The sequence below is a fragment of the Macaca mulatta genome, chromosome 15 (genome assembly GCF_049350105.2).
Source record: "Macaca mulatta isolate MMU2019108-1 chromosome 15, T2T-MMU8v2.0, whole genome shotgun sequence".
Taxonomy (NCBI): Eukaryota; Metazoa; Chordata; class Mammalia; order Primates; family Cercopithecidae; genus Macaca; species Macaca mulatta.
In genome coordinates this window covers 19512256-19534344 of record NC_133420.1, presented here as the reverse complement: position 1 = coordinate 19534344, position 22089 = coordinate 19512256, and the positions used below count along the sequence as shown (strand labels likewise).

At 54.0% G+C, this 22089-nt stretch overlaps 2 protein-coding genes across 51 annotated transcripts in view; one reads left to right on the top strand and one right to left on the bottom strand.

Moving 5' to 3' along the window:
- The first annotated feature begins 262 nt into the window (after positions 1-262).
- Positions 263-4148, top strand: BBLN (bublin coiled coil protein). The gene is made up of 2 exons (XM_015116751.3): positions 263-435; positions 3666-4148. The coding sequence occupies exons 1-2, from the start codon at positions 357-359 to the stop codon at positions 3836-3838; spliced, it is 252 nt and encodes an 83-aa protein (XP_014972237.1). The 5' UTR covers positions 263-356; the 3' UTR covers positions 3839-4148.
- CIZ1 (CDKN1A interacting zinc finger protein 1) overlaps positions 1196-22089 on the bottom strand; it is a 47709-nt gene continuing 26815 nt past the window's right edge. For 8 of the 50 annotated variants that reach the window (XM_077967569.1, XM_015116743.3, XM_015116748.3 and 5 more), the window contains 12 exons: positions 21094-21187; positions 20790-20898; positions 19417-20111; positions 19069-19190; positions 18267-18464; positions 17042-17166; positions 10913-11000; positions 10301-10414; positions 9950-10096; positions 7661-7730; positions 7325-7446; positions 6629-6971 (listed from right to left, as the gene is read on the bottom strand). In XM_077967569.1, the coding sequence (XP_077823695.1) occupies positions 6762-6971; positions 7325-7446; positions 7661-7730; positions 9950-10096; positions 10301-10414; positions 10913-11000; positions 17042-17166; positions 18267-18464; positions 19069-19190; positions 19417-20111; positions 20790-20898; positions 21094-21187 (2094 nt within the window). In that variant the 3' untranslated portion in view covers positions 6629-6761. Of the gene's footprint in view, positions 3172-3471; positions 3586-6628; positions 7004-7277; positions 7469-7601; positions 7731-9949; positions 10097-10300; positions 10415-10912; positions 11001-17041; positions 17195-18219; positions 18465-19068; positions 19191-19416; positions 20112-20789; positions 20899-21093; positions 21268-22089 lie in introns of those variants that run through there. The other 42 variants (XM_077967587.1, XM_015116750.3, XM_001112434.5 and 39 more) reach the window with 18 other exon arrangements.

The window sequence follows — 22089 nt, the reverse complement described above, 5'->3', positions numbered from 1 at the left end:
AGGGACAGCACCGTGGTGGCCCCGCCCAGCGCCCAGGAGACGGGTGAAGCCAGCGGCGGAATGGGCGGAGTTCGACTGTGAGGCAGGTGGAGGTGAGACTCCGGCGGTGGGGGCGGAGTCTGGACGCGGGGCGGGGGCGGAGTTCCGGCTGGGGGGCGGGGCGGGGCGGAGCGAGATCTGCGGGATTCCGGCTTCAGGGGTGGGGCCCCGGCCTCTGGGCGGAGATCTGCTGCCGCGTTCCACCCTTCCGGCCCGGTGTTCTATCCACCGCCTCCACCTTCCATCCGGCGCCGGCTTTCGGCGCGACGGTCGCCGCGTTCCATCGTCGCGCGGCCCTTCGGGCGCCCGAGCCCGCAATGTCGGGCCCCAACGGGGACCTGGGGATGCCGGTGGAGGCGGGAGCGGAAGGCGAGGAGGATGGCTTCGGGGAAGCAGGTGACCCGAGGGGGCTGCTGGAGCAACCTTGCTTTTTCAGGGCTGCCCTCCCGGGAAGGGGAATCGGGATGGGGTCTTGGAAGGGAACAAAGAACCCACCCCATTCCGCCCCGAGTGGGTCCGGAGTTGTAGGTGCTGTCTCGGATGCAGGGCGAGCACCCGCGAGCCGGTCGCCAGCTCCGTGAGAGCTGCGGGTCACCAGTCCCCTTTTACAGATGGGGAAATTGAGGCACCTTCGGGGACACTCGCCCTTGTGGGCCTTGCTCCACCACTTCCTTCAGTCCTGGGGGGAGGCCGAGGCACCTGAGGCAGGGTTGAGCTTGGCCGGCTTGGCTTAGCGGAGAGGCCGGGCTGGGGCGTGGGGTTGGGGGGGCGCGGGGGCGTCGCTCTGCCGAGTCAGCATCCCCAGCCACTTGGCTTTGCTGGTGTAGCCTCGCAGCCTTGCCAAATGTCAGCAGCTTACAGAGCAGCCTTTTGCGTGCTTACAAGTGCAGGGGTGGGGTGTGGAGAGAGAACCATCAGCTCCCTTCTCACATTCTTCAGCCTCAGTTTCCCCCTCTATAAAATAGGAATAATGATTAGTGTCTCCTGCACCGGGATGTGTCAGCATTAAATACAAAAAATAAATGGGAAATGCTTAGCAGGTTCTAGCATGCAAGAGTTCAGTAAATGGTTATTGTCATTATTCTCTTTGGTAAAGATTGGCATGTTAACATACACTGAGGATTTAGTAAATGTGGTGTAAGTATGGCGCATGCTCTTTGTTTTGTTTGGGGTAACAGCTTTATTGAGCTATACAACTTACCCATTTAAACTGTACAGTTCAGTGGGCTTTTGTGTATTCCCAGGGCTGTGCATCCATCACCACAATAGTTTTAGGTAGGTTTGCATTGGGCAATGCTGTTGGGAGCATCAGGAAGAGCTTCCCAGGAGGTCACATTGAGTGGATGCTGGCAGACAGGACTTAGGACAGTGGTGTCCCAGGCAGAAGCAAAGGCTTGGAACTGGGAAGTACCCTTGACACAGATAAAGCCTGGCCTGGAGGGGTGTGGGGCACCTGCCTCCCCAATTCCTCCTCCCAGCCTGTATCCCAGGACACAGAATTCAAAATATTGATAATAATGATCATCCACTAAGTACTTGCTGTGGCCAGATCCTGTCTGAACTCTTTTTTTTTGAGTTGGAGTCTTGTTCTGTTGCCCAGGCTGGAGTACAGTGCATGATCCTGGCTCACTGCAACCTCTGCCTTCTGGGTTCAAGCGATTTTCATGTCTCAGCCTCCCAAGTAGCTGGGACTATAAGTGACCACCACGCCTGGCTATTTTTTTTTTTTTTTTTTTTTTGAGACGGAGTCTCGCTCTGTCGCCCAGGCTGGAATGCAGTGGCCGGATCTCAGCTCACTGCAAGCTCTGCCTCCTGGGTTTACGCCACTCTCCTGCCTCAGCCTCCCGAGTAGCTGGGACTACAGGCACCCGCCACCTTGCCTGGCTAGCTTTTTGTATTTTTTAGTAGAGACGGGGTTTCACCGTGTTAGCCAGGATGGTCTCGATCTCTTGACCTCGTGATCTGCCCGTTTTGGCCTCCCAAAGTGCTGGGATTACAGGATTTTTATATATTTTTAGTAGAGACAGTGTTTCACCATGTTGGCCAGGCTGGTCTCGAACTCCTGACCTCAGGTAATCCACCCGCCTTGGCTTCCCAAAATGCTGGGATTACAGGCGTGAGCCACCACGCTGGCCACTGTCTGAACTCTTGATATGTTTGAATCCTCACGACCACCCAGTTTTCCCTTTTTTCCAGAAAGGTGCAACAACTTGCTGGGGTAAAGCAGAGCTGGAATTCAAACCCAAGTGCCCCTGACCTCCAAGTCCAATCCTGAGTTTCAACTCTGTTACCAACCTGGAGGATCCTGGGCAGGTTCCTTCGGAGGCCTTGGTTTCCCTAGCTATATACCACGAGGGGGTTGGACTTTAAGATGCAGCCAATTTCCCAGGACTCTGTCCTCTGTGAGGGTGGCTGGGAATGGGTGCCCTTTCCCAGAACACAGGCACAAGTGCACCCATAACCCAGATAGGCTCCTCCAGCTCCTCCACTGGCTGCTTCCCTCTTGGTCTCAAGCTGGCAGCTGAGTGTATCTGAGTCATGGGCTGGCTCAGAACTGGGTCCCGCAGTGGGCACAGGCCCAGACCTTGAGTCCTCAGGGACACTGTGTTGCTGAGCAAGGCAGCTCTGGAGTGGCCGTGGAGGGGAGGGAGTGATGGTTTCTAGTGGAGATCAGGGAAGACTTCTTGGAGGAGGCATTTTGAGCTGGTCCTTGATGGGCTGTTGTGGTTGAGGCATTCTAGGTTGCAGGGATAGTTGAGCAATGGCGGAGAGGCTGGAAAGTCAGAGGCTTCATTCATTCACTCACTCAGTCATTCAACAAATGCTTATTGCAAAACTGTGAGGGTGCCAGGGAGCCAGCAGCGAACACAGGACCATTCAGCTTTCATGGGGAAACAGAACAGCACTCAGATAAGCACAGCAGTCAATCCTGGAGAGGGTCGTGGAGGGCTGAGGAGGGCTAGGGGCTCAGCATAGAGGCCTGATCCAGTCTGGGGCATTGGGTGGGCTCCCGGTGGTGACATCCATACTGAGACTTGAAGGATGAGTGGGACTCATCCAGGAGGAGAGGAGGGAAGGAAGATGGGAGGACCCAGCACATTCCAGGCAGAGACAGCAGCATGTTCAAAGGGCCTGAGGTAGGTAAAGGCAGGTGTGAGAGAGGAAAGGAAGAGGCAGGGAGGCAGGGCTAGCTAGGAGGCAGGGGCTGGGAGACTCCGCTGGGTGTTTTACCCTGAGGGAGCCACAGAAGGGCTGGCAAACAGGGCCCATCTGGGGACAGGGGCCTTGAATGCCCAACTCAGGAATGTGGGCTCTGGCCACTAAGCAGCTGCTGCAGAAAGTGCAGAGACTTGGCACCTGGCCGGACTTCCATGTAGGACACTGGCTTGCCACCCTGTGACCACCCTAACCCTAGAAAAAAGGATGCAGTACTCAGGTGTCATTCATTCAAAGCCATTCCTCTTTTGGTATCCACCCATTTTCCAGACGGTGACACTGAGGCTCAGGCAGGAGTAGGGACTTGCACAAAGCCCTTTGGGAAGCAGGCTGGGAAACGGTGGAGGGAGGGTGGCCATTAGCCCCAAGGAGACACAGGATCTGGGCTCTGTCTTTCGCCTTCCTCCCAGAATACGCTGCCATCAACTCCATGCTGGACCAGATCAACTCCTGTCTGGACCACCTGGAGGAGAAGAACGACCACCTCCACGCCCGCCTCCAGGAGCTGCTGGAGTCCAACCGGCAGACACGCCTGGAGTTCCAGCAGCAGCTCGGGGAGGCCCCCAGTGATGCCAGCCCCTAGGCTCCGAGAGCCCCCAACCGGGACCCAACCCTGCCTCCCTGGGCTAGGCTCTGGCCTGGGTACTCACCTCCTGGCTTAGACACCTTCTCAAGGGCTGGTCTTCAGGGTCCCCTGGTGGGTCTGCCTACCTGGACCACCCTTCCTGCCTGGGCCTCCCCTTGGCCTACCTGGGCCAGCCCCCACTGCCTGGCATCCCCTCCTGGGGCCAAGAGTGGGGCCTGCAACCCATCCACATGCCTGCCCACCCAACTCCTGGGCACTCCCCACTCTGCCCAGGCCTTGAGTGTCCACATTAAATGGGTCTCCCACACCGCTGTGCCTCTCTCCTCTGTATCCCAGGACGAGAACCCCAGGAGCTGCTGGAGGTGAACAGGGCCATCTAGGTGTTCAGGTGTTGATCATGTACTGGCGGCTCAGAGGCCAGGTGGTGGGGCTGGGGTTCTTGGTCACCTGTACTTCTGGACACAGAAGGTGCAGGTGAGGGCAGGGCTTCCTCCCTACATTCCTGGCCAGCAGCTGCGTCCTAGCCCAGAAGCCCAATTGAGGCTGCTGGACAGGCTGTGGGACCTTGTGTGATGCTCTCAGCCTCTCTGGGTACTAAGGCCTTTTGCCAAGACAGCCAACACCAAGACATGCTATGCAGCCTCCACATTGCCCTCCTACTCCTGGCCTGTCTCCCCAGTAACAGGGTTGTTCTGGTCATTTATCTCTCTGGGTCTTTCTAATGAGGAAATAGCAGAAGTAAAGGGCCAACTCAGCCCGAGCCCTATCCACCCATGATTCATCTTACGGCCGCCTGACCAGGAGGGCGGGGTGCCTGCTAGTGAACCAAGAAGAGAACCAGAGGGCCTGAGCAGCAAGGACCCCACTCCTGCACTCCAAAGGGTGCAGCTGGAGAGCCAGGCCAGCATGGGTCAGAGAGGTCAGGCCCAGGTCAAATCCCAGCCACTTAGCAACTGCGTGGCCTTCAGCAAGTCACTTGACCTTGCCAGGCCTCCAGCCAAAGGAACTTCCCCAGGTCTGATATGTTATTAAGAGGGAAACTTGGCCAGGCACAGTGGCTCACACCTATAATGCCAGCAGTTTGGAATGCCACGGTGGGTGGATTGCTCGAGCCCAGGAATTTGAGACCAGCCTGGGCAACATGGCGAAACACCATCTCTACCAAGAACATAAGAAAAATTACCCAGGCGTGATGGTGCATGCCTGTGGTCCCAGCTACTCGGGAAGTTGAGTTGGGAGGATGGCTTAAGCCTGGGAGGCAGAGGTTGCAGTGAGCTGAGATTGGCACCACTGTACTCCAGTTTGAGCAACAGAGCCAGACCCTGCCTCAAAAGGATAAAAATGAGCCAGGTGTGGTGGCTCACGCCTGTAATCCCAGCACTTTGGGAGGCCAAGACAGGCGGATCATTTAAGGTCAGGAGTTCAAGACCAGTCTCACCAACATGGCGAAACCCGGTCTATACTAAAAATACAAAAAATTAGTTGAGCATGGTGGCATGCACCTGTAATCCTAGCTACTCAGGAGGCTGAGGTAGGAGAATCACTTGAACCTGGGAGGTGGAGGTTTCAGTGAGCCAAGATTGGGTCATTGCACTCCACCGTGAGAGACACAGTGAGACTCCATCTCAAAAAATAAATTTAAATTAAATTTTTTTTTTTTTTTTTTTTTTTTGAGATGGAGTCGCCCAGGCTGGAGTGCAATGGCACGATCTCGGCTCACCGCAACCTCTGCCTCCCAGGTTGAAGCGATTCTCCTGCTTCACTGTCTCAGCCTCCCGAGTAGCTGGGATTACAGGTGCCCGCCACCATGCCTGGCTAATTGTATTTTCAGTAGAGATGGGGTTTCTCCATGTTAGCAAGGCTGGTCTCAAACTCCTGACCTCAGGTGATCTGCCCACCTCAGCCTCCCAAAGTGCTGGGATTACCGGCATAAACCACCGCACCTGGCTCAAAAATTAATTAATTAATTTTTTTTTTTTTTGAGATGGAGTCTCACTCTTTTGCCCAAGCTGGAGTGCAGTGGCACCATCTCGGCTCACTGCAGCGTCCGCTTCCTGGGTTCAAGCAATTCTCTCTGCCTCAGCCTCCCAAGTAGCTGGGATTACAGGTGCCCGCCACAACGCCCAGCTAATTTTTGTATTTTTTAGTGGAGATAGGGTTTCGCCATGTTGGCCAGGCTGGTCTTGAACTCCTGACCTCAGGTGATCCACCCGCCTCAGCCTCCCAGAGTGCTGGGATTACAGGCATGAGCCACTGCACCCGGCCTAAAACTTTTTTTAAAAGAGGGAAACCAAAGTTCAGACAGGGCCGGGCGCGGTGGCTCAAGCCTGTAATCCCAGCACTTTGGGAGGCCGAGGCGGGTGGATCACGAGGTCAGGAGATCGAGACCATCCTGGCTAACATGGTGAAACCCCGTCTCTACTAAAAATACAAAACACTAGCCGGGCGTAGTGGCGGGCGCCTGTAGTCCCAGCTACTCGGAGGCTGAGGCGGGAGAATGGCGTGAACCCGGGAGGTGGAGCTTGCAGTGAGCCGAGATCGCGCCACTGCACTCCAGCCTGGGCGACAGAGCGAGACTCCGTCTCAAAAAAAAACAAAAAAACAAAAAAACAAAACAAAGTTCAGACAGGTGAAGTGCCTTGTGATCCAGAGTCCCTGGTTCCCAGGGAGCCTGTCTGGCCTTCCAGTTCTGCCACCACATGGCCCAGAGAGGCTGGGTGCTGGCTGAGAGCTGGCTGGGGGTGCCCCCCTTCCCCTCTCCACCCAGACAGAAGTACTGGTGGGAACTGCACAGCCAAACTACTTTGTTTTATTGGATTTTGAGTAAAAACACGAACCATGTCAAAGTTTCCAGGCAGACTCCTAAAAAGCATTAGCAGATTTGGACCCAGGCAGGCTGGGGGACAGGGAGGTCCCTCTATCAGGTTTTAAGGCGGGTGGAGCGCCGAGGTAGTGGGGGTTGGGAGGGTCGAGCCGTCACCTTGCTGGGTGTTTTGTCCTGGGTGTTGGGCTGGGAGGGTGGGCGGCCGCCGGAGGTGAACAGGGCTGTCAAAGCGTTCCGGGCGTTGATTGCGCACCGGCGGCTCACAGGTCGGGTGGTGGGGCTGGGGTTCTTGGCCGCCTTGTATTTCTGGATACAGAAGGTGCAGGTAAGGTCAGGGTCTCCTCCCTACATGGTATGCTCCTGGCCAGCAGCTACTTCCCCAGCTCTGGCTGAGACAGTATTAGTGTGCTCTGTGACCCTGCGTGATGCACTCAGCCTCTCTGGGCCAAGACTCTGGAGCTAACAGCCTCGCACTCAGCATCCCCTTGAACAATAAGAGCCCAACCCCACCCCAGTTCTAATTTTCTCCCTATTGGTGCAGGGGTGGTGTCTTGGGGTTGAGGCCCAGCACAAGAAGGGGTGGCCACTAGCCACCCGGATCAGCTTGGATACGACTGAGTCTGTGGCCAGGGGAGGACAGGGCAGGATGTCCGGCTCACCTGCAGGTTCTCAAAGTGGCCCAAGGACTTGCAGTGGGAGAGCTGTGCCCCTGAGTTGCTGTGATAGAACTTGTGGCAGATGCGGCAGACGTAGCCCATCACGGGTACCAGGAAGTCCACACCTGTAGGACGGGATGGCAGGGTCTGCACTCGCATCCCTGTACCAGCGAGGTGTCCCTCCCTCTCTAGGGGCCCATGTGCTCCCCGACCCTCTAGGCAGGAGCGGAAGAGAAGGCTTCCCAGCCAGAATGCCATGGCCGGAATCTGGGAGGGTCACGTGGAGGCTGGGCCTAAGGGCTGAAGCTCCTGCGGGTGGGCTCAGGGCTGGGGCCTTACCATATGCAGTATTGGGGCTGTAGGTCTCCGAGCCCTTCCACTCTTCTCTGGATATATCTCTGGACCTCATCTGAAAATATGCAAGCATGAGCCTCGGATCTGGCTTCCCCTAGACACCTCCCAGATGCAGGTCAGGGGCCTGGAGCCCACCAATGCCCTTGGACACACAGAATCCCCTTGATTTCCAGGAGGTAGTGGGTGGTGGTCTCTGAGTCTTTGCACATGGTGATCCTGCCTTCCAGAGTGCTCTTCCCAATCTATACTTTCTAGACTCTGTTCAACTAGCCTCCTCCTCCAGGAAGTCCTCCTGCTCCTACAGGGGCCATAATCCATGCCAGGTGTGCCCAAGATATCATGTGTCATCTGACTGAATCCTCATAACAACCCTATATGGCTACACCCATTTTACTAAGAAGTAACTGAGGCCCAGGGACATTAACTCACTTGTCTAGGGTTGCACAGCTGGTTTGCGGAGGAGCTGGGCAGGGAACCCTGTAGGTCTAAGCCATAGTTCACACTCAACCATGAGCCCCCTGCTAGCTCCCTAAGGTCCTATCCAATACTGCAGTGACCTTGGTCCTAGGGGGTGGGTTCAGGGGATCAAAGACTGTGCATTTCACGTGCTGGATGTCAGCCCCTTCCGGATGAGGTCATCTGACTCTGGCCATGTCAGCCCTAGCAGGCCTAGCAGTGCCCTCCACCACTCACTAGGCAAACAAATGTGGCTTCCAAGAAGGACAACCACCCCCGTTTGCTAAGCCCTTCCTAGGACCAAGCCGTGGGCCCTGGGTTTCCCTTATTGTCCAAGTTCAGATTGTTATTTCTGAGCAGAGGCAACTGAGGCTCAGAGAGGCCAAGTGGCTTGCCTGAGATGTTGTTGCTACTGAGCAAGGAAGATGGGCCTCATACTGCCCTGCCTAGGACTGCAGGCCACCCCCACAACGCTTCCTCCCCAGCCCCTTCATACCCCACTGTGACTGCCACAGCCTATAAGTAGCCCCAGCTGGCCCCTGGACTGTAACTGGGGCAGCCTCAGTGAGGGCAAGGACGAGGCCTTGGCCCTTATGGGTCCCTGCGTCCAGCACCAGGGCCTGACCCAGAAGACGCGCTCTGGAAACGTGTCAAACTGCAAAGAATCTGGCTGGGCACGGTGGCTCACGCCTGTAATCCCGTCACTTTGGGAGGCCAAGGCGGGTGGATCACCTGAGGTCAGGAGTTCAAGACCAGCCTGGCCAACATGGTGAAACCCTGTCTCTACTAAAAATACAAAAATTAGCCAGGCGTGGTGGCGGGTGCCTGTGATCCCAGCTACTTGGGAGGCTGAGGCATGAGAATCACGTGAACCCAGGAGGTGGAGGTTGCAGTGAGCCAAGATCACACCACTGCACTCCAGCCTGGCCGACAGAGCAAGACTCCGTCTCAAAAAAATAAATAAAAATAAAAACTGCAAAGATTCCAAGCTCCTCCAGCTCCTCATTGATGGGAGACAGGGTAGCTGCAGCATTGGAAAGCTGGACTCTGAAGGTTTCAGTTCGTGCCATCCAATCTGATGAGATTCAGCCAGGATAGTGCTTGGTACACACGCCTGGAACATAGTAAGTGCTCAAAAAGATGTCTGTTGCTGGCCGGGTGCGGTGGCTCACACTGTAATCCCAGCACTTTGGGAGGCCAAGGCAGGTGAATCACAAGGTCAGGAGTTCAAGACCAGCCTGGCCAACATGGTGAAACCCCGTCTCTACTAAAAATACAAAAATAATTAGCTGGGCAAGTGACAGGCACCTGTAATCCCAGGTACTCGGGAGGCTGAGGCAGGAGAATCGCTTGAACCTGGGAGGCAGAGGTTGCAGTGAGCTGAGATCGCACCATTGTACTCCAGCCCAGGCGACAGAGTGAGACTCTGTCTCAAAAATAAATAAATAAATAAATAAATTAATTAATTAAAAGATGTCTGCTGCTATCAGCCTCACCATTATCATCACTATCATCTGACTTTTCCTTTGCACGCTACATAGTTTCCCACCTTGGTGCCTTTACTGATGCTGTTCCCTTTCCCTTCCTCCACACAGGTCCAAATTTCAGTCAGGCTTTGCATATTTTAACTGCTACTCTCTAGTCATCATGCATAATTACATAGTCATGCAGAAGGCAGTTGACAGTAATAATCAGTTGTGGCATGCATTAGTGCCCACAGATGCCAGCCCAGTGTCTGGCCTCCGGGAGGTGGGATGAGGTCTGTTCTGGGCTGGGAATCCAGCACCGAGCCCGCCTCCCACACCCTCCCCCGAGCACCTGCTTGCAGAGTTCCTCCTCAACCTCGATCTCTTCTTCATCCTCATCATCCTCTTCCTCTTCATCACCCTCAAAGCAACCCACAGCGTCCACTGTAATGAAGTGGTCCTCATCTTGGCCAGCAATCTCCTTCTCAAGTGACTTCAGCTGCCCAGGGAGCAGGCAAGGGGCTCAGGTCAGCTCTGAACAGCCAAGGGGCCATGCCCTACCCACCCCACCCCTCCCCTGAGAGTCTCGATCCCTCCAGACCTGCTGTGAGTTTGGGCTGGGAAAAACCTCAGCTTGCTGCATGGCCTTGGCCAAGGCTCTGTACCTCTCTGGGCCCATGTCCTCTGAGGGAGCTCGGGTTACCTCCTTGGCTTTGTCCTTATGACCCTGGGACTTCACGTGCTCCACAAACTTGCGAGGGGTTTTGAAGTAGCGGTTGCAAACGGTGCAGAACGGTCGCAAGGATTGTTTGGCGATCTGGAAAAAGGCAGGCCGACCAAGCAGTGTCCCCAGGTGCAAGCCCCCTGACTAGCACCTAGGCAGGGCCCGGCAAGAGCTCACCTCCCCTGGGCAGGCCCACCATATCTGTAACAAGCTGGGCTGTGCTCCACCCCTGCACTGGAACGTGGGCAAACACATGTCTTCGTGGTGTGGGTGGCTGAGAGATGCGATGGCAGATGGCAACACAGAAACAGGACAGACACAGAGAGAAGACGAGAGAGAGGGCAGCTGCCCAAATAACCCATGAGCCCCATGGCTGAATGGCAGGGTGAGATGGTACCTGGCCTACACTGGACAGATGGGGAACCTGAAGCCCGAAGAAGAAACAAGACTGACTCATCCAGAACTGCATTGTGGGTTATGCGGGTACAGGGACAAAGAGGAACGTTTACTTTCCTCCTGGGGCTCTGTGTTGCCTGGCCTCCGCTTGGAGACAGCAGTGCGGGTGCCTCTGCAGCGTGCAGGCCCTCCTACCTTGTGGTCCTGTGTCCTTCGGTGTTGGATCAGGTCCCCCACGTAGTAGAGCTGGCAGGTGTTACACCAGCGCCTTGGTGGAGGCTCCCTGAATGACAACAGTCAAAGCAAGTACAATGTGAAGCCAGAAAGACAGCAGCTGTCCGAGAGTGCTCCGTAAGTGTCATGCCATTCCAATAGCAATTCCCACAGGATCTCTTAGGGAAGCTTAACACACCGGTTCTGGGCCGGGCGCGGTGGCTCAAGCCTGTAATCCCAGCACTTTGGGAGGCCGAGGCGGGCGGATCACGAGGTCAGGAGATCGAGACCATCCTGGCTAACACGGTGAAACCCCGTCTCTACTAAAAATACAAAAAACTAGCTGGGCGAGGTGGCGGGCGCCTGTAGTCCCAGCTACTCGGGAGGCTGAGGCAGGAGAATGGCGTGAACCCGGGAGGCGGAGCTTGCAGTGAGCCGAGATCGCGCCACTGCACTCCAGCCTGGGTGACAGAGCAAGACTCTGTCTCAAATAAAATAAAATAAAATAAAAATAAAAATAAAAAAACACACACCGATTCTGAGGTTCATCTAGATGAGTACTTAAGCAGAAATAACCCAGGAAACTTTAGGGGGAAGGGGAATGAAGCACTGGGGATGCCAACCTTTAAAATGAAAACCACAAGCTACAATAGATAAAACTGTGTAGTGTGATGTACATCCTGACAGTGTATCAATGGGAAAGAATGGAAAGTCCTAACCAGGTTCAAATATTGGTAAGAATTCAGCTTCGCCAGCCTGGGCAACATGGCGAAACCCCTTCTCTAGCAAAAATACAAAAAATGAGCCAGGCATGGTGGCTCATGCACCTGTGGTCCCAGATACTCAGGAGGATGGGGTGGGACAATTGCTTCAGCCTGGGAGGCAGAAGTTGCAGTGAACTAACATAGTGCCACTGCACTCCAACCTGGGTGACAGAGTGAGACCCCCATCTCAAAAAACAGAATTCAGCTTCTGATAAATTGGTATTGAAAAGCATAGATTATACAACAAGTTATGTCAGAACAATTTATTGTCTACTTGGAGAAGAAAGGCCTTCTGCTTCCACCTTCCACCTTACTTGAAAATGAATTCTAGCTGAACTACCAGAGAGTCAGGCATAAAAATAAAAACCAAACACTTTAAAAAAGGGAGGCCAGGCACAATGGCTCACACCTGTAATCCCAGTCCTCAAGGCAGGAGGACTGCTTGCGCCCAGGAGTTTGAGACCAACCTGAGCAACATAGCAAGACCCCATCTCTATGAAACATAAAAAACATTAGCTGGGTTTGGTGGCACATGCCTATAGTCCTAGCTACTCAGAAGCTGAGGTGGGAGGATTGCTTGAGCCCAGGAGGTGGAGGCTGTAGTGAACCGTGACTGTGCCACTGCACTCTAGCTGGGGCAACACAAGACACTGTCTCCAAAATAAATAATAAATAAAAAGGGGGCCAGGCACAGTGGCTCATGCCTATAATCCCAGCACTTTGGGAGGCTGAGGCAGGAGGATCGCTTGAGCCCAGAAGTCCAAGACCAGCCTAGGCAACATAGTGAGATCTTGTCTCTACATAAAATAAAATTAGGCATGCTGGTGTGGGAGACGGAGGTTGCAGTGAGCCGAGATTGCGCCACTGCACTCCAGTCTGGGCAACAGAGCAAGACTCTGTCTCAAAAAAAAAAAAAAAAAAAGTATCTGAATCAGTGAAAATAAGGACTCTCTATAAAATATGCAAGTATACAATTTTTTCATAAATTTTAGGGGGCACGTAACCCCCCGTCCACTGAGAAAGCGCTGTAAGAGCTCTGCTGGGGAAGGCTGCTTAGGACAGAAAGTGTTTGTGTTGTCATGTAGCATGAATCTGATTTTTATTTTTAAAGATTGTATAAATCCAGAAAGGATCACAAGAAGAACTAGGTCAAAATGTAAGCAGTGTTTATCTCTGGGTAATGGGATTATGGGTGATTTTTATCTTCTTGTGTGTCTGTGTCCTTGTATTTTCAAAACATTATATAATGAGCGAATTATTTTTATAATCAGAAAAAAATTTTTTTTTAGTCAAAAAAGGCACATCAGCCACACAGTGAGAGTACCAGGTTTTAGGTTTTAAGATTTAGGGACACTTACTGTCCTCAGTAAAATCTTCTTAATACTGCTGCAAGCAACAAAATCACTTTAAAGCAGCTTGCACTGCTGTGGAATATTCCTTTTAAACACAGTTTTGTAAAGTTTGCATTTTTTTTTCTTAAAGAAATAGGGTCTCGCACTGTCATCCAGGCTGGAGTGCAGTGGCATGATCAAGGCTCACTGCAGCCTCCACCTCCTGGGCTCAAGCAGTCCTCCCACCTCAGCCTCCTAAGTAGCTGGGACTACAAGTGCACGCCACCAGGCCTGGCTAATTTTTTATAGTTTGTAGAGGCACAGGTCTCAGGATGGGCTGGTCTTGGACTCCTAAACTCAAGCAATACCCCCACCTCAGCCTCCCAAAGTGCTGGGATTATAGGTGTGAGCCACCATACCAGTCTGGCTCTATTTTTTTTTTTTTTTTTTTTTTGAGACGGAGTCTCGCTGTGTCTCCCAGGCTGGAGTGCAGTGGCGTGATCTCGGCTCACTGCAAGCTCCGCCTCCCGGGTTCACGCCATTCTCCCGCCTCAGCCTCCCAAGTAGCTGAGACTACAGGCGCCCGCCACCACGCCCGGCTAGTTTTTTGTATTTTTAGTAGAGACGGGGTTTCACCATGTTAGCCAGGATAGTCTCGATCTCCTGACCTCGTGATCCACCCATCTCGGCCTCCCAAAGTGCTGGGATTACAGGCTTGAGCCACCGCGCCCGGCCTGGCTCTATTTTTTTAATGTGCATTTTGATCTCTGTGAGAGAAAAACACAATAAATGAAGAAAGGGGGTGGGGAGAGAACATGGTCATCAAACAGGTGGACACCTTGTGCCAGTGTCATGTCTGAGGCTGCCCAGAAATGGCCAAAGGCCGGGCATGGTGGCTCACACCTGTAATCCCAGCACTTTGGGAGGCCAAGGCGGGCAGATCACGAGGTCAGGAGATCAAGATCATCCTGGCTAACATGGAGAAACCCCATCTCTACTAAAAATACAAAAAATTCGCCGGGCATGGTGGTGGGCGCCTGTAGTCCCAGCTACTTGGGAGGCTAACACAGGAGAATGGCGTGAACCCGGGAGGCGGAGTTTGCAGTGAGCCGAGATCGCACCACTGCACTCCAGCCTGAGCAACAGAGCAAGACTCCATCTCAAAAAAAAAAAAAAAGGCCAAGATTGGGGGATCACATGAGGCCAGCAGTTCGAGACCAGCCTGGGGCAATGTGGTGAAACCCCCTCTCTACTAAAAATACAAAAATTAGCCAGGCATGGTGGCACGCCTGTAATCCCAGCTACTTGGGAGGCTGAGGCACAAGAATTGCTTGAACCCGGAAGCAGAGGTTGCAGTGAGCCATGATCATGCCACTACACTCTAGCCTGGGTGACACAGTGTGACTGTCTCAAGAAAAAAAAAAGAAAAGAAATGGCAAGGGCTTATTTCACAGCACCTGCCCTATGGGCTTTGAGGAGGAAAGAGACGGGCACCCCCCAGCTAGGGTATTGGGATCCAGCCTTCAGCCCCATTCCTGGGAACACCCCCCCTGCCTTCCATGGGGAAATGTATTTCCATGTGATTTGGGTAGAGCTGGCCTGCCTAGGCCTAGCCAGTCAGAACGCCCCATCCCTGGCCAGGGGATTGCTTCAGAAACGTGCACATGACCACAACCAAATTAACCAGCATTTCCCCTAGAAACTGTTCTGCTACTGAAGACACAGGTGACTGCCCTTCCTTGGAGGTCACTGTGCAGGGAGGCTGGGGCTGTGGGTACCTGGTGCCCACTGTAGTAAGAGATGGAGCCTCTCTAAGAAATGGTATCCCCTGGGTCCAGCTGTATCTCTTGCCTTCCCACTTACCTAAGCCAAAAACGTTGCTCCTTTTTGCTCAAGCTAATTTCTGTCTTACAGAAATTAGAATTTTTGTCACTTACAACCGCAAAGAACCGCCACTGATGCAGGAGGACAGTATTGATGTCTTTGTGTTGGGGACCAAGGTGAGGTGGTCGTAGCTAGGGACTGGAGGGACTTTGTACATTTTTGTTGTTGTTTTTGAGATGGAATCTCACTCTGTCACCCAGGTTGGAGTGCAGTGGTGTGATCTCGGCTCACTGCAACCTCCGCCCCCGGGTTCAAGCAATTCTGCCTCAGCCTCCCAAGTAGCTGGGATCACAGGCATGCACCACATTACCCAGCTAACTCTGTATTTTTAGTGGAGAATGGGGGTGCCACCATGTTGGCCAGGCTGGTCTTGAACTCCTGACCTCAGGTGATCTGCCCACGTCAGCTTCCCAGAGTGCTAGGATTACAAGCCTGAGCCACTGCACCTGACCATAATGTTCTTCATGGCCTCGGGGCCAAGTAGGATTCAAGAGAAGACTTCATGGAGAGAGATCATTGGGAGAGGGTTTGATAAATCCCCGACACCTGAAGCTTGTTAACAGCTTGTGCTAAGTATGTCTTTTTAGTTTCCTTCTGTGTCACAAGATCTATTTTTATACAAACAATTCATTCTGCAGATGCAATTTTGAATCCTGTTTTATCTGACATTGCATCACCTTTCCACATTATTATAAATTCCCCAGTTATCCTATTTGTTCATTGTGCCATGAGCTGGGCGGGCTTTTTCACCATCTAACCAATCCCCTACTTTTGAGTATTTTAGATCATTTCCCGTTAGCTTTTTTTTTTACCATGATACTAATAGCAAAGAACGTCTCGGTGAGTCATCATTCTCCTGTGTTTATGATTATTTCACCCAAGTAGAAAACTACTCAAGGAAACTCTTCTCAACGTGAGAAACAGCTAACAGAGACGCAGGCTGCAGGCAAGCGGAGGTCACCAAGAGCCCTTCCTGTCCCCTCAGCCCCACCTGGAAGCTTCAAATCGTGACCTCTGTAAAATCAGGACAGAGCCCTGACTCAAGGGCCTGTCCAGCCTATGAAAGTGTTTGATTTGCCCTCCATAGGGTTTGTTTTGTTTCAATTCTGAACTAGCTGTTAACATTTTGAAATTGGGAGATTTCACATACAAACCTGGATTTCTGGATTCTTCTTAAAACTAAGAGATCTGGGCCAGGCGCGGTGGCTCAAGCCTGTAATCCCAGCACTTTGGGAGGCCGAGACGGGCGGATCACGAGGTCAGGAGATCAAGACCATCCTGGCTAACACGGTGAAACCCCGTCTCTACTAAAAAATACAAAAATCTAGCCGGGCGAGGTGGCGGGCGCCTGTAGTCCCAGCTACTCGGGAGGCTGAGGCAGGAGAATGGCGTAAACCTGGGAGGCGGAGCTTGCAGTGAGCTGAGATCCGGCCACTGCACTCCAGCCTGGGCGACAGAGCGAGACTCCGCCTCAAAAAAACAAAAACAAAAACAAAAAAACCAAAAAACTAAGAGATCTGGAGCTGAGAAGCAGCTGTCTCATGAGACAGAGCCTGTGTCCCAGCTGTGGCCCTAGCTAACACGGTCCTGCTGCTGAGATGACATGTCCCAGCCCTTGCACACCTTTACAACTGCCCACAGAGTCCTGAAAGCCCCTCCGGCTGCCCGCCAGGCCTTCCCGCCCCAGTCTAGTTCCAGATCCCAGGAGGGCTGAAGTTTCTGATTAAACAGGCCCCCATGACAATGAAAGGGGGAGACACAGGGAAGCCCTAACCTCCAACCACAAAAGAACCTGATCCTCAGCCTTGTCACCCCACAGCGGGGTCAGCACACGTGCCGCAGGGGGCTGGGGTCTGTGCCACAACCTGTCCTCTCCCACAGGGATGGTCACACTGTTCCTGTCTAGAGGGAACCTTAAGAGACTGTCATGAATTCCTGTACTATATCCCTCACCAAGCCATGTTACAGGCAGGGAAAACTGAGGTTCAAGGTCACACAGTTAACAGTGTGAGGAGGCCTGGCTGGCGGCGGCAATGCTTAACCCAAAGGTAGACCCTGCAGATAGCAGATTCAGGCCCTGGCTGACGAGACCACCTCCCCACAACGCAGAGCTTCCACGATCCCCCACTCACTCATCCTCTGTCTCCAGGACATCCCGGGGCATGGGCAGCAGGGACAGGAGGCAGGCTTGGCTCATGTGCTGGATCTCCCCTAGCCGCTGCTGGTGCTGAGGCTCCGACATGTGGTCCTGGAACTCCTGCAGCAGGAGGGAGTGAGGGATGGGCCTGGGGCGTGAGCCTGGAACAGTGGGCAAGGCTGGGGCCTCGGGAGGCAGATCCCAGCCTCATCACTGTGAGCCCATTTCTCTCACCACACATTTCTCTCTTGTGTAGGCTAGAGCAGGCACGATAAACTGAGACACAGGGTACATGCCAGCCCAAGCTTCTGCCCCTCCCAGAGAATGTGTGAGTGCCTCAAAGACAAGGAGCAGCCTGGTTAGCATCCAGGTCTCCAAGGCTCTACCAGGTGAGGCACAGAGTAACACAGCTCACAGCACAAGAGTAGTAATAATACAAGTACAATGCGATCATGATTACTGCTACACTCACTTTGGGCCAGGCCTGCGCTCAGGACTCCAATGTCACGTTGGTGCCTCCCCAGAACCACCCAGTGAGGTAGATTCTAAACGTTTCTTTCTTTCTTTTTTTTTTTTTTGAGACAGAGTCTTGCTCTGTCACCCAGGCTGGAGTACGGTGGCATGATCTCAGCTCACTGCAACCTCTGCCTCCTGGATTCTCCTGCCTCAGCCTCCTGAGTAGCTAGGATTACAGACGCACGCCACTACATATTTTTAGTAGAGATGGGGTTTCACCATGTTGGTCAGGCTGGTCTCAAACTCCTGACCTCGTGATCCGCCCACCTCGGCCTTCCAAAGTGCTGGGTTTACAGGCGTGAGCCACCGTGCGGGACCCTAAACTTTCCTTTGTCTGACGTAAGAGGAAATAGGCACGGGGTGGAATTCGCTTTCCAAGGTCCCCCAGCTACTCAGAGCCGATATGAACCAGGTCTGCCTGACTCTAAAAACCTGCTTGAGCCCAAGAGGTAGAGGCTGCAGTGAGCTGAGATGATGCCACTGCATTCCAACCTGGGAGACAGAGTAAGACCCTGTCTTGAAACAAAAACCAAAAAAACAAAACCACCAAAACCTGCCTTCTTGGCTGGTCAGGAAATGTTTCCTAAGCAAATGCATGGCTGCTGGAGGCAGGGCCCAGTGCAGCCTGAGGCAGCCTTGGGAGGGCAGGTTGCGCACTCCACGAAGGCCCCACCCCTCCCCGCCCTTATCTCCTGTATCAGTACCTGCTGGCTGGAGCAGCTGGCCTTGCAGATGTAGCAGAAGAACTGGAGGGCCTGCTTTGAGGGAGTGCTGGTAGCTGCAGGGGTGGAGGAGGCAGAGTCACTGGGGCGGGGCACAGGTGTCAGGGGTACAGTGCTAAAGGCCCGGCTGTCACTGCTCTGCAGAATGGTGACCTTCAGGGAGCCCCCAGCGCCCCATACCTGCATGGGGAGTAGAAACTGAGCTTCTACCAACTGTGTACTTACAGTGGGCCAGCCCAGCATTCGACATCTACCAACATTGTCTCATCAGATCTTCCTGACGATGGGGAAACTGAGGCTCTGAGCTGTTAGGGGACCACCCCAGCTTACACAGCTAGAAAGCACTGCAGTCAGGATGCGTACCCAGGTCAGCCTAAAGTACCACCCGTCCCACCCCTTGTAGGACAGATGGGGAAACAGACTCATAGAAGGGAAAGGGTTTGCCCACAGTTATGCAGAGCTGGGACCCAAACCCCACAGAGAGGCTTCCACTCTGTGCTCTCTCCATGAGGGCAACATTACCCATGCAAGACTGGGGCTCTTGCTTGGGGATGGGCAGGCTGGAAGGGATGGATGTGAAGACAGCACAACAGCAAGAAGGTCCCATGCAGACCACTGTCAAGCCCAGCCTGGTCTGTCCCCCCATCCTAGGCAGAGGGCTGTCATCCCATTTCACAGTGGGGGAAACACAAGGAGGCCCTGAGGTGGCCTGGGGCAGAAAGAGGCCATCCCACCCTGCTGGGCTCTGTGGCCCTCACACTGCCACATCAGGGCCTCTACCCACCCCTGGCATCTCTCTTGTTCTGTTTTCACATTCTCCCACATCTAGGCCACTGGCCGACTCCTTCTGGATCTCTTCCATGCTGACTTGGGTGCCCACAGGCTCCGGCAAGGTCTTTTCCATGCCTGAAATGACAGATGTGCTGTTTCCCAGAGTGCATCTCCCACCCCAGGACCAAGAGCTGCTTTCTCCGTCCGCAGCCAGAACCTTGAGGCCCCCAGCATGGATGATCCTGGACCTGGGTTCCGGGCCTAGCCATCAGTCCCAGGCAGCACCCAGTTAGGGGAGGAATGAAGGGTCTGGGCAGAGCTGTTCCATCACCAGACCAGCTAGAAGCCAGTGCTCACTTACCTCCACCAGCTTCTACTGCATCAGGTGGCATCTCCAACCCGCAGACATCAACCACAACCGGTGTTTGCTCTGGAGCCAGCACCGACACCTGTGGCTGGGTCTGAGGCTGCTCATGGGTTTGCTCTGGTGGCTGTACTGGCACCTGCGCTGGAGGCTGCTCCTGCGGCTGGACCCTTGGCTGTGCTTGTGTGTGGACCTGTGGATACGTCTGTGTCTGGGCCTGCTTCTGCAGCTGCAGGTGCACCTGCCTTGGGGGCTGTGAACGTGCCTGGGGCTGCAGCCGCTTCTGCAGCTCTGCCTCCTGCTGCAGCTGCACCTGCCTTGGGGCCTGTGAATGTGCCTGTGGCTGTACCTGTGGCTGCATCTGCTTCTGTGGCTCTGCCTCCTGCTGCAGCTGTGGCTGCACCTGCTTCTGTTGCAGCACTAAGTGCTCGGGAGAGGTCTGTGTTTGTGCCTGCTTCTGCAGCTTTGGCTGCACCTGGGCGTCTGTGGGTGGTATCCGTGGCTGAGTCTGTGACTGCACCTGGGCCTGGATCTGCAGGACCCGTGGCTGGAATCGTGGCAGCACTTGGGCTTCCAGGGGCTCAGGCAGCAGGTCTGGTGTCTGTGTCTGTTTCGGTACTGTCATCCGGGCCTGTGGCTGGGCCTTCGCCTGTAGCTGCCCTGGAGGTTCCTTCTCTGTGGGTTCTTCTGAGCTAGGAAGGATCAAAAGAAAATCCCAGTCATGTCTTCAAAGAGGCCCCAGGGGCTCCCAAGGAAGGCCAAAACTAGGCCGAGCATGGTGGCTCCCATCTGTAATCCCAGCATTTTGGGAGGCTGAGGCAGGTGGATCATTTGAGGTCAGGAGTTCGAGACCAGCCTAGCCAATGTGGTGAAACCTGGGATTACAGGTATGAGCCACCATGCCCAGCCCGAGACTGTTTCTTTTTTGTTTTTGTTGTTGTTGTTATTTATTTATTTTTTTTCTGAGATGGAGTTTAGCTCTTGTTGCCCAGGCTGGAGTGCAATGGCACGATCTCGGTTTATTGCAACCTCTGCATCCTGGGTTCAAGCAATTCTCCTGCCTCAGCCTCCTGAGTAGCTGGGATTACAGGTATGCACCACCACACCCGGCTAATTTTGTATTTTTAGTAGAGAAGGGGTTTCTCCATGTTGGTCAGGCTGGTCTCAAACTCCCGACTGCAGGTGATCCACCCACCTCAGCCTCCCAAAGTGCTGGGATTACAGGTGTGAGCTACCGCATGCAGCCCAAGACTCAGTTTCTAATGCTCGCTCTACCACTTACAGGCTGGGGAACCCCCTCTGCTACTGCCACTGCCACCCCTGCCTTTGCAGGGCACCCAGGCCCAGGTCAGGTCTTCAGCATCAGTTACCTCCTCAACCTCTTGGCTGGCGGCTCGGACACCTCGCAAGGCTCAGGCTCAGGTGCTGCAGTGCATTTTTCCTTGCCGATGTCCTCTGGGCAGGGTGGTAAATCTTGGTCTGGAATGCAGGCATGAGCGAGGGAACTCAGATGTTGGGGAGAGCATCTCTAACCTCCATGAGATAGAGACTGGGCTCCCCACCTTCCCACCAAGAACCCCAGCCTCCCACACCTGCCTCTATCACCTGCTGACCCGCCCACCGGCCCCGCCCCATCCATGTCCCTCTGAAGGGCCAGCAGCCTCCCTCCCTCACCTTCTGATGTGTCCATCCCGGGCTCTGCGGCTTCCTCAGACCCCTCTGGGGGGTCTGACTTGTCTTCCACAGGCATTGTCTGAGAAGAAGAATCCTGCTTCCTTTCAGAAACTATGTTGACATCCGATACCCGCCCCATCAGTACCCCCTTGCCCAAGGGCAGCTGCCCCCATCCTCCAGGGGATGATAGGCCCCAAGGACCTCTGGTGGGCCTGGCCCCAGAACTGCCGAGTGGATGATCTTAGTAAAAATGTCCCAGCAATGGTGTCTAGGAGACTCTACCTAGTTGTCTGTTAAATAAACCCAGGTTTGGAGGACACGAAGCCTTCTCCTGACCACAGTGCTACCTCCTGACCTGACTTCCCACCCAGTTTTCCACGAAGTAGCCAGTGGGGTCCTTCTTTTTTTTTTTTTTTTTTTTGAGACAGAGTTTCACTCTTGTGGCCCAGGCTGGAATGCAATAGCACAATCCTGCAACCTCCGCCTCCTGGGTTCAAGCGATTCTCCTGCCTTAGCCTCCCAAGTAGCTGGGATTACAGGCGCACGCCACCACACCTGCCTAATTTTTGTATTTTTTTTTTTTTTTTTGAGACGGAGTCTCGCTCTGTCGCCCAGGCTGGAGTGCTGTGGCCGGATCTCAGCTCACTGCAAGCTCCGCCTCCCGGGTTCCCGCCATTCTCCTGCCTCAGCCTCCCGAGTAGCAGGGACTACAGGCGCCCGCCACCTCGCCCGGCTAGTTTTTTGTATTTTTTAGTAGAGACGGGGTTTCACCGTGCTAGCCAGGATGGTCTCGATCTCCTGACCTCGTGATCCACCCATCTCGGCCTCCCAAAGTGCTGGGATTACAGGCTTGAGCCACCGCGCCCGGCCTAATTTTTGTATTTTTAGTAGAGTTGGGGATTCACCATGTTGGCCAGGCTGGTCTCAAAATCCTGACCTCAGATGATGTGCCCGCCTCGGCCTCCCAAAGTGCTGGGATTACAGGCATGAGCCACC

Coding starts and splice junctions, on each gene's coding strand:
- BBLN (XM_015116751.3), top strand. CDS start 357: ATGTCGGGCCCCAACGGGGACCTGGGGATGCCGGTGGAGGCGGGAGCG. Junction 436..3,665: donor GGATGGCTTCGGGGAAGCAG/GTGACCCGAGGG, acceptor CCTTCCTCCCAG/AATACGCTGCCATCAACTCC.